This window comes from Dreissena polymorpha, chromosome 7 (assembly GCF_020536995.1).
Source record: "Dreissena polymorpha isolate Duluth1 chromosome 7, UMN_Dpol_1.0, whole genome shotgun sequence".
NCBI classification, from domain to species: Eukaryota; Metazoa; Mollusca; class Bivalvia; order Myida; family Dreissenidae; genus Dreissena; species Dreissena polymorpha.
Genome location: NC_068361.1, coordinates 55,437,696 through 55,448,936, shown reverse-complemented (window position 1 = coordinate 55,448,936; position 11,241 = coordinate 55,437,696). Strand labels below are relative to the sequence as shown.

At 35.6% G+C, this 11,241-nt stretch overlaps 1 protein-coding gene across 1 annotated transcript; it reads left to right on the top strand.

Moving 5' to 3' along the window:
* The first annotated feature begins 298 nt into the window (after positions 1-298).
* Positions 299-8,036, top strand: LOC127837465 (uncharacterized). The gene is made up of 4 exons (XM_052364593.1): positions 299-435; positions 5,288-5,709; positions 6,198-6,347; positions 6,659-8,036. The coding sequence occupies exons 1-4, from the start codon at positions 407-409 to the stop codon at positions 6,850-6,852; spliced, it is 795 nt and encodes a 264-aa protein (XP_052220553.1). The 5' UTR covers positions 299-406; the 3' UTR covers positions 6,853-8,036.
* Positions 8,037-11,241: the final 3,205 nt, after the last annotated feature.

Below are 11,241 nucleotides of genomic sequence, written 5' to 3'. Positions count from 1 at the left end.
GAATATCGAAGGCTTATATGATTGCCTTTAAATTAAAAATTGAATAAAAAAACATTTAGCTGCTTCACAGCTTTTTTGATGGTCCTTGTACTTATTTTGATAATCTTCAAACGTTGTTTCGGAACGGGGTCTTCTCTCGAATACCAATGTTTCTTAAGTCTAAAGCCCTTTGTAATTTGCGCAAGTAGATGCATTAACGTTTATGATAGTTAGAACTCGATGCTGAAATACTTTCTTATTAGATTAAGTTGCCTTTTCGCCAAAACGCACCCGGATGGTTTGAACTAATAACGTCACGTCAAGACGACGTTTGTGACGTCAGTTGTTTATAGCTAACGCTAACAACCGACAACGCAGTAACGAGCTCCGTGAATAAATACAGAAAACGAAGTATATTGCGTCAAATATGGCTCAAGAAATTTATAAAAACAAAAGGTAAATATTTTCAAATGCATTTACCTCGAAATTGTAAGAAATGTACGTTAATTTTGGTGTTGTTTTCAGTCATAGAAATAAGCATTGGCGGGTGGGGTGACGTTTTCCTTGAAAACGGTATATAACTTCTGTTCTTTTTGGCTTTGTATTACTGTTCACATTAATATTTTAAGCTAAAATCATAGGCGTCCAAAACGACAAAGTTCAGAGCATTCGATGAGTACCGCTTTTTAACATGGAGTAATTATGTTGCGTGATTTGCTTTTCTGTATGTTGTATTCGGCCTCTTTCCCTTTATATTCGACCACTTAAGATATATTTTACTTTCCATACTGAATAATAACAATTTCAACAAAAGTAAGATACACGTATGTGATTAGTTTCTTTTATCCTAACAACAAAAAAGACAACATATTTTATATATTGTAACAAGCCAATTGTTGAAACAAACCCTAGCAATCCCGATTTGATTGATCTTTCCTATCACTCCTTTCAGTCATCATTTTTGTAGAAAAGTACTCAAAATTTGTTATAATGTTTTATATAATCATGAACGTTTGTTCTAAACTAATAAACACCAACGTACTATCTATAAGGAATATTATTAAAAGAATTTGCATTTGCACAACATGTGTCTTTAAATTGGATAAGTTTTACCAAAATTATATTTTTTCCAAACAAAATAAAAATGTACGCGTTTTAAAACAAAAAAAAAACATCTATGCGATTGAATACTTCTAAATAAAGATAAATAAATAAAGTTTTATCTTTACTATGCCAAATAGTGAGTCGCTCGAATCTGTAGAAATGAAGAAACTAACTGAAAGAGAGAATAAATCTCATGAAATGTAGATCTAAGAGTATTCTTCATAAAGGATGGGACAATGTGTACTTCCAAAGATCGATTGGTAACAGTAATTATTAAAACATAATACGGGGCAATTGCACTTTACCGGTACGATAAAAAGAACAGAAAAGCGTACCCTAACCCGCAACACCTAACAACTTACGCAACACCTAATAATCATTTTTATCCTATATATTTCCTTTGTATCGGGTGCTACCGCCCCCAAACCCCCGCTTTTCGATAGTGGTAAACAACTGCGTACCGGTTAAGTGCAATCCAGCCCACAATACTTTTGCCACGTTGTGTAGAAGATTCCGTGCGCAATTAAATTTCTTACGCTCCGCTCCGTACGTCGCGTATTTTTAAAATATGATTTTAAGTGCACTTTGTGTGTACTGTTTATTTTACGAGGAATCGATATTCATGTAAACCAATTCAATCTCACCAAGCCCTAATTAAATGGGTCTTAATGTATGCTCGTAAAGTATCGTCTCAGATTAGCCTGTGCAGTCCGCACATTCTTATCACGGACGACATTGTCCGCATTATGGACCTTTTCGTTTAAAGCAAGCCTATTCTTAGCGAAAAGACAGTTACTGATACAACTGATTACAATAATAGCAACTAGACGTTGAATTTAATTTAGCAAACAGTCAAGTGTCTCTACAATCGGAGCTACCTAGCGACGCTTGCAATAAAGGCAGGAGAGGAAACCTATCAGAACAGAACCATGGATCTGTACTCCATCACCAAAAGATTGGCAGGAAAGTTTGCCAAGCAAGAGAGACAGTAGGTGATAAAAATGGAGAAGTAATAGCAGATGACGAAGGGCAGAAGAAGAGGTGGGTTGAGCACTTCCAGGAGTTACTCAACATCCCAGCTCCTGCGAACTCACCGGGGATTCGCCAGCTGCAAGCGATCTGCCATTCAAGCCACATTCCTACAAAGGAAGAGATCGGCAACGCCATCAAACAATTGAAGAACGGCGATTCTGCAAGACCTGACAGCATTCCCGCAGAAGCGCTTAAGGCTGACGTCGAGACGTGTAGCTACTATACCCGCTCTTTAGCAAGATATGGGAAAAAGAAGAAATTCCAAGAGTGGAAAGAGGGATACCTCATCAAGTTACCCAAGAAAGACGACCTCAGTTCCTGCTCCAACTACCGAGGAACCTTGCTGTTATCCATCCCAGGAAAGGTGTTTAATAGCATCCTGCTGAACCCAACAAGCCGGCTTTCGAAAGGAGAGATCGTGCACGGATCAGATAGCAACCCTGCGCATCATTCTGGAACAATCCCTGGGGTTGATTTGCCCCTGTATGTCAACCACTGTCACCACCATATAGAAAATACAGGTCTTAATCAACACCTGCCTCGTGAAGATCTTCGAAATCCATTGACCATACAAGACCTCCAACAAAGAACGATGGAGAATAATAAAGCAGCAGTCAGTTGAAGAAGATATCCTTTAGAGATATTGGGGGTAGATACAGTGTAGGCCACACTCTGGCTCAAGCATGTATCCAATGCAACACGGAAATACCTCACCTGTAACCCTCAAGGCAAAAAACAAGAAAAGGCGGCCTAGAAACACCTGGCGCCGTGACCTGGATGCAGATGCTAAGCAGATGGGCCAATCATGGGGGCAGCTGGAGAGACTCGTCCAGAACCGAGACACCTGGAGGAAGCTGGTTGGCGGGACCACATGCGAAGATGAGATGAGATGAAAATTAAAAGCGGGAAGCATGACGCTTACCATCAAAGGACGCAATAACAAATACAATTATTTAAGCAAATAAAACCCAAATGCACACAAAGAAATAAAACAACAGCAACACAAAAGTGTGCCTATCTTTTTAGGTAATATTCTAATCTAACGTATGTCCGCGTGTTTGTTACTGTCTGACTGTACGTAAATCAGTCGATCCACACGAATTGCCTCTATGTCTGCTTTTGTACAATCATCGATTCATTAAAAAAATATTATGCGTGTACATTTTAATTTATCCTATTTTTTCAGTTTATTTTGGTGAATTTTAATGACTGAAGACTGGACATTTACTGTTCCAAATAATAAATAACACTGCAAACAATCGATAAGTTTCCCTGAAAACTGATGTCGTAATATTATTATCACTATGCAGTTATTCCCGTTTAAAAATATTTAAAAAAGTGGAACAGTTTTACATTAAAATACATTTATGACGGGTTCTCCAAATTTCCGCCAGTCTGAACCTTGCGTTTTTCGCACGCCATTACTGACTGATGCATTAATATTAAAGACATTTAGTATAAGATGCTTACATATTTTGTATTATTTAAAGATATCCTTTTTCCGCCAAAACGTACCCGGATGTTTTATATTTTTGACGTCACGTCAAGACACCGCTTGTGACGTAAAATGTTTATAGCAAACGCTAACAAAAGACAACGCAGTAACGAGCTCCGTAAAAACAAACAGAAAACAAAGCATACTGCATCAGTAATGGCTCAAGAAAGATATGAAAACAAACGGTACATAATTTAAAGCGCATTTATGTAAAAAAAAATACATAAAAAAGTCCGTTCTGTTGGTGCTTTTTTCAATAATAGAAATATGCATTGCCGGGTGGGGTGACATTTTCCTTAACGGAATATGTTTTCTTTTCTTTTCGGCGTTTTATTACTGTATTCATCAATACATGAAACTAAAATTGTATACAACGACAAAATGTAGAGCGTTCGATGAATACCACTTTTGGACGTTGAGTAATTATGTTGCGTGATTTATTTTCTTAAAGTTTTAGTTTAATAAATGTGATGTCATTAAACTGTAGAGCATGTAGCTCTTCTACGATTGATATAACATGATCATGCGGCGTCTCATCAGGGTCTGCGCTGTTTGCTTAAAGGAATTCCTGTAAAAAATATTCTAAATAAAAGCGGGAAGCATTACACTTACACAAAAAGGGAAGCGACAATATTTTTTGTTTTAATAAAACAAACCAATGCGCACAGTTAATAAAAACAACCGCAAAACAAACATGTGCTTATTTAATTCGGAAACTTTATGCCCTTACGTATGTCGGCATGTTACATCCTTCTGGCTCGTGCTCGCATGTTTTGTTTTCGTACAATCATCGATTCAATACCATAAAATTAAACGTGTACATTTAAATTTATCCTATGCTTTCATGTGTATTTTAGTGTAAAATAAATGATTTTAAGCTAGAAATTTACTGTTCTAGACAATGCGTAACTATGAAACAATCAATAATTTTTAATTGTAAACTGATGTCGTTATATAACGACTAATACGCTTTAATTCTCGTTTAAAAATGTAAACAACGCTGGAAAAACATTACATAATAAAACAATGTTTTGTTTTTGAAAAGTATTTATTCATTTGATTATCCGTTGATTAAAATGGATCATCTACCGAATCAGTCTTCTCGCTAACCCGCTTGCCCGGAGCCTGAGACAAATGAACTGAAAAAATAGTAGTTTAAATTTATATGGAAGGGCAAGTAGTTCATTGTATACGTTGATTACATAACACGACAACCCGTACAAGTGCTCTCAATAGCTTATGTGCAGGCTGCCGAAACTAACAAACATCCTCTGTTTTACTTTCGTTGAAGCCTCTTAAACAGTATTTTCAGTTTACTATATGCGCATCTTCCTTTGATACAGAATTTCGTGTTGATTGCAAGTTATGTATACATTATACTCTCTTACTTTCCTGCCTGCAAAGTTCTCTGGAATTACTTAAGCTTTCTTAAGCCTGAATCACGTGATCTTGATCAGAATCTCTATATATCGGTAGATATCTACCTATAGAGTTGATTTTGGCTCTCCAATACTCTGTTCATGTTTACTTTCATTATTGTTATTATTTCTCTACGTAGTTCAATATCTACTATAGACATTTTCTTCTGTTCAATACCAAGATTTCAATACGTACTGGTATTTTATAATAATTTTCTAAATATTTCTTTATCTGCTATCTTCTTTCTATTCTCTCCAGCCTGAATCTCCAGATCTCCGTCTCTGACGGCTTTCGGCGGCAGGTCGTGCAGTCGTCAGGTGGCGACACAAGGGTGGTCGTCTCAAAACCCACCGGCGACCTCCGCAACGTCCTCAATGCGAGGCGCTCGCGGGCCGGCAGTTCTGTGGAAGACGCCACTCCACGCTCTGAAACCGGATGCTATGTTGGTCAGACTGGTGACTTGCGCCAATGTCTCAATGAGATGCGCGCGCAATCCATGTCTCAGTCAACCAACATTCGGTTTCAGCGAATTGCCGCCGTCTTTTATCAGCTGAGACGCCAGCTGGGTGGTGTGGTTATGGGAAACGGTTCATCCATTCTCTCTTATCTGTCATCTCTCGTGCCGGCTCACACTTTGTCACGTGCCATCATGGTGCCTATGGCTTCCGCGCGTCTCACAGGTTTCTGCCTTCATTCTGACCTTAACATTTCTATTCTACTTCTATTTTTCACGAAGTTTCCTGTATGTGCTTACAGTTTTACTTCAGTGTTACTTGTAATTCTAAAACACTGAACACATGGCGTATTACAAATTAAATAATAAGCAGACAACAATAAATTCCATGTGCTCTTTATGCATTTGTCATACATAGTTTAACATAAAACGTTTCATAAGTTAACAAAATTCTGCCCTTTTTTATTTGGCCCGTTTTCCTTTGTTTTTGTTCTGAGTATAAGCATTCGTCTAGTAACAAATAATTTTCATGGTGTGTACATGTCTATCAAATATATAATTACTTAAAATATCATTTTAGTTAAGCTACCTTCACAATTCACGAAACACATATAACGGTGTTGTGTTTTTCGTATGGACCTTTATCCCCTGTTATTTGTTTTGGATATAAGTATTAAAAATCATAACTGATAACTTTCTTTTTCAATCCATCAGAGGGCGCGTCAAATGATTATCCCGTTCTCGCTCACAGAAGGTTTGGGCGTAAGCGCCATAGCAGCTCCCTCTCCGACGAAGGAGCGCCGGAAGTAGCGGACGAGCCTCCCGCCAAGCGAGCCCGCCTCAAGTTGCGCCTAACAGTTGCAGGTATGAGTCACAAACATTCCATGTACATATTTAAATGGTATCCCTAACATGTATGTATTTTCGAGTAAAACTGTTGCGCATGACAGTGTCATACATGTACTCTTAAAATATGTCTAATATACAAGTAATAAATTTAAAAAAATAAACGTGAACTCGTATTTACATTCAAGTTTAGGAGTTAAATGCATTCGTTACCCATTTAAAACACTTTGTTAGCTGTAGATATATTATGTGCATTTTTATTGTGCTAAATGCGAAATATTACAGTGCGTAAATACCGCTTATAACATATAGACCTTTCGAAATTTCAGCTCGGTTCCGTGGCATCCAGATAGACGCCTTTCATTGGCAGGCAAACCCCTACGTTTGGCAGAGAGAAGACTACATATGTGAACAGAAAAAGTCGAGCACGTGGGGACGGGACCACTACGCGTGGCAGAGGGAAGAGTGTCAAACCCCTGTCAGGCCTGCCGCGTGTTACACGTGGAAGAGACCGGCCCCTTAGAGGGCGCGTGCGCGCTGCACTCGTTTGCCTTATTCTGTATTTACAAATCTCAATTCTTTAAATATTTTGATTCGTAGGTTTTAATTAACATTTGATAATGTTTAGTTAATTTACTAAATTTGATAATGTTTAGTTAATTTACCAAATTTGATAATGTTTATTTAATTTACCAAAATATGATAATGTGTATTTATTTTACCAAGTTTGATAATGTTTAGTGATCAGATGAGAACATTTCCTTGGATATTTTTAACATACTGTGCTTATGAGGGTTTTTTTTTAATTTATGGTCAGAAATGTAATCATATCTTATATGGTCAAAATGCCTATGATCATGCTTTACTAATTAGCTATTCACTAGTTTGATACTTTTAATTACAAATTGGTCTCGCTTTTATAAAACCTCAGCCAAATATATTTTTGTATATTTTTGTATAAAAAACTCTATATAAAACATCGATAAAAGGGAGTTAATTGGGAAATGCAATTAACGTTAAGTAGTATAATTGAGATTAGTGAATACTGGCAATGCCTTTATTATTGTTTACGCCATGAAAAAAAAACTTATCTTAATGACAGTTATCACAATAGTGCAAATTTTAGTTGTTCAGTGGCTAAGTTGAAAAGCTACATTGTCATCATATTGACATTGAATTGATTTGTATAATGTTTTAGGCATTTGCTATTCAAATAACATTTTTTAAATCTTACATTTTACATGTTGCAAATGTAAATGGTAACTGCGTGACCTTTTTATGAGTTGTCCATCAAAGATAGTTCTACAGAATATATTGTTGGAATTTAAGAAATAATTTAGATAAATATTGCATATTTATGTATATAAGGTTTAAAATAGTTTGTTTGTACTCATACTAACAAGAGTTAATGTGGATATTTAAAGTATATGAGTTGGGTTCGGTAGATATTCGATTTCAAAGCATGAGTTTTCAGATTAAATGATACTTTAATAAAAGAAGTGCCCACGGGGGGAAATATTTATTTTCTATGAACACTTGTGCATAGTGATCGATAATCAACCGAAAAGCCAACAAAGTATTTGTTTCATTTGATGCTTTTTCCACACTTAATTTTCATTTTAAAACATTAAAAAAAAACAATTTTGCGGGACTAATAAAAACAACGTCATTCGATGTAACCAAGAGAAATACATTAATAATTATGTATTGTTATTTTGTTACTGATTTTTTGTCGGTAGTTGTTGTTTCAAACCACTAATATTTCCATATACACCACAGAAAAGCACTAACTCATAAAGAGTCTTATAGACCGTCGTTCTGTCCACAATCTTACATGTGCGCCTATATCTTACATATGCATTGGTCTAATTCACATGTATCACGCCTTATAACTAAATCTTTGCCATGACGTTTATCATTATGGTCTTAGATTGAAATCAAAGGTCAAATGCACCAATTTATTGTTGATTAAGTGTTTGTCTGTACTTTAACTAAGCTCTGCATTGAAGGATTTTAGAAGGTATGGTGTATCAAGTGCAAAAACCACGTAACTACTTTAAAGCTAGTATTTTGACAAACGTAAAACTAGAGCTTCAACACTTTGTTTGCTAATTGGATCCCCATATATTATTATCCAATAATTTAAGAATATCGAACCAGCTTGTGTTATACATGAGCAAATGTGCTCCAATTCATGCTCCAGAAACTGCTGGGCTAACTAAAGTGTCAAATTTAAGCAAGAGGTCAAAGGTGAAAATAAGACACTTAATGCGGAAGCAGGGATGTTTGACTAACCAACTAATGTATTTTATATTGAACGATTTTTAAATAACTTGGCACATGTTTAACACGATAAAAATATGCGTCTCGTGCGGTAACCACCAACTTCAAGGTCGTGGTCAAATTTCACCAGGTCAAAAATTCAAACTATTGCACGTTATTGCGAGACTATGTTTCAAGTGTGCACAGATGTTAACCTGTATGATACAAGATACAAGCACATGGACGTTGACTACCGTAAAGCTCTAGGTCATACTTCAGGTCAAAGGTCACCAAAACACGCCAACTTATTGCCCTACATATATACCAAAGCGGTATGTGGGGGTAACAGTATGGGTCAGTGTTAAAGTAGGTTAACGGATAATTGGTTAGTCGATTAGTGTGATCAACAGAACCTTCAATAGCAAACTATTTATTTTTCCAAGTGGGGTTTAAATAGTGGTCTACATGGTGATCGCGCTATTTCGTTGCTGCATCCGTCCATGTCGGAGGTATTCAAATGTATATAACTTGAGCTTGTTATTTTTCGAGACAGGAAAAATTATATGTGAGTTTAACTTGTATGTTAACATCAAAGGTCAATGCAACATTTCATGGTCAGGTGTAAATCAGTTTCTATTTACTATCCGCTAACATAACTGATTAGTGAAATCATGTTACCGCTAATTCAGAGTTTATTTCACCATCCCTTGAAGATTTGCAGAGTAGTTGTCTAGTGTTTTTATGTCAAAGGTCAAGGTTACAAATTAACATCACATAGTGTTATTTAACTTGTATTTGTATTGCGTTTACACTTATATAACTTCTGACAGGAATTATTAAAATATTACTCTTTGTTATTATTATTTTTATTTACTATACGCATGTATACGATGTTTCTCAAACAAAATCAATGTATAACTTATTGTTATAAATCAAGGTCGCACGATCGTGTAAGTTAACTTCAGAGTACTCAGAGAGATTCTTATTCAAATTCAGAATATTATTTACCATTATCGAAAAACATGCTATTGCATCAAACATGCTTATTTCAAAGGTCAAGAACACGACATTCGCTTGCATGGTTTAGGACAATGTCATATTCTAAGGTCAAATCATTTCGTATGTAAACTATTTTTTAAACTAACACTGGTTGTCCAAAGCTTATTCAAAAAAAAAAATAATTTAACATTTAGATCTTGACGTTAAATGATAAGAATGATCAGCGAGGTGCACATTGTTCAGAGTCAAAGCAATTGATACCAAGTCTATGCTTTTATAATTGTTATTTTGTTGCTTAAGCTATAAGCCACTGTTAATGCCATAGTTACGGTCACTGTTGGTTATTCAGTGGGATAGGTAATTTAATTAAGCTTATTTTTAGGCAGTCATATATATATATTGGTAGATGTTTTGTCAAACAAAACTATTGTGTATTGTTTTATCATTATTTTGCAAGTTATTATTGATTGTACGAAATTTAATAGATTGTTTTTCTTTATCAGATATTTGTGTAAGGATTTTTTGGGCATTGCAATAAATTGTTTTAACTATTTCGTCTGTTGCTTCCAATTTCTAACAAGATGTACGTGCTCAATTTATCTGCTGACATCAGCAACAATTCTTGGTTATATGTATTAAATGTTCAAATTTCCGTCTGTGCATGCAGCCCTAGTTTAATATATATGACGTTCGAAATGTGCTCTTCATTTTGTACGGGGCTTAATTAAATGGAATTTTAATAAAAGTAGAGAAGAATGGTTGTTGCTTTGGCTATATCTCTCTTGTCTGTTGCGGGTTTGAAGGGCTCCAGTACGACAACACGCAGGGACAATAGTTGTGCGTTCAGTAAAAGCGAATGTTTACGTACGTTAACAACGGTTTGCGAACGTTACCTAACTGAACGGTGTGCTGCAAATATAATATTTATCTTTCATACCTAATGATTAAATATGACATTTCTGCAGTGAAATAACAGCAGTGAAAATAAATAAATTGTTATTTTCACCGGTGAAAATAACACATTTTCGGAACTACTTTTTCTATTTTGAGATTAACATATCAAGATTTACTTAACGATTTATATATAAATTTTTTATGATCACAAGTGAATTTAAAACGATATTCCATCGAGTCCAACAAATTTCCTTTTTATTTTATGCTTTTTTTTCACCGTTTATTTACATTGTAAAAGTGTTTAACCGGAGAATTTCCCTGGTATAATGACGTCATTTTGTGTACTGAAATGTATTGAGGCACGCGATGGGAGAAAGGGTAACTTTTCAGCGAAAAGGAAACAGCTGTTAATTATTTTCTTGAAAACGGGACAGAAAAGAAACAGAAAATGTGTTCATGTCAGTGTAAGATCGTTTGTTATTTCACTCGTGATCATAGATTTTTTTTTATGATCACTCGTGTCATAACAAACGAACTTACACTGACATGAACAAATATCCTCTATTTCTAATCGTCGCATAAAATCGTCGTTCTCATACTGTTGGTGTAGAAAAAAAAAATACCATAGGCATAGATAGGCATAGTTTTTGTATCGGCGCAATTAATTAAGCCTGTCGTCTGGAGCGATGTGTCGTATCGGTACCCTACAACATACAAACACGAACGACCGTTACGTCTGAGGTACACAAATGGAAAA

Bases quoted from the DNA above. Each gene is read 5' to 3' on its own strand.
- LOC127837465 (XM_052364593.1), top strand. From the start codon at position 407: ATGGCTCAAGAAATTTATAAAAACAAAAG. The intron at 5,710-6,197 runs GTTTCTGCCTTC...TCAATCCATCAG, and splicing joins GGCTTCCGCGCGTCTCACAG to AGGGCGCGTCAAATGATTAT. The intron at 6,348-6,658 runs GTATGAGTCACA...TCGAAATTTCAG, and splicing joins GTTGCGCCTAACAGTTGCAG to CTCGGTTCCGTGGCATCCAG.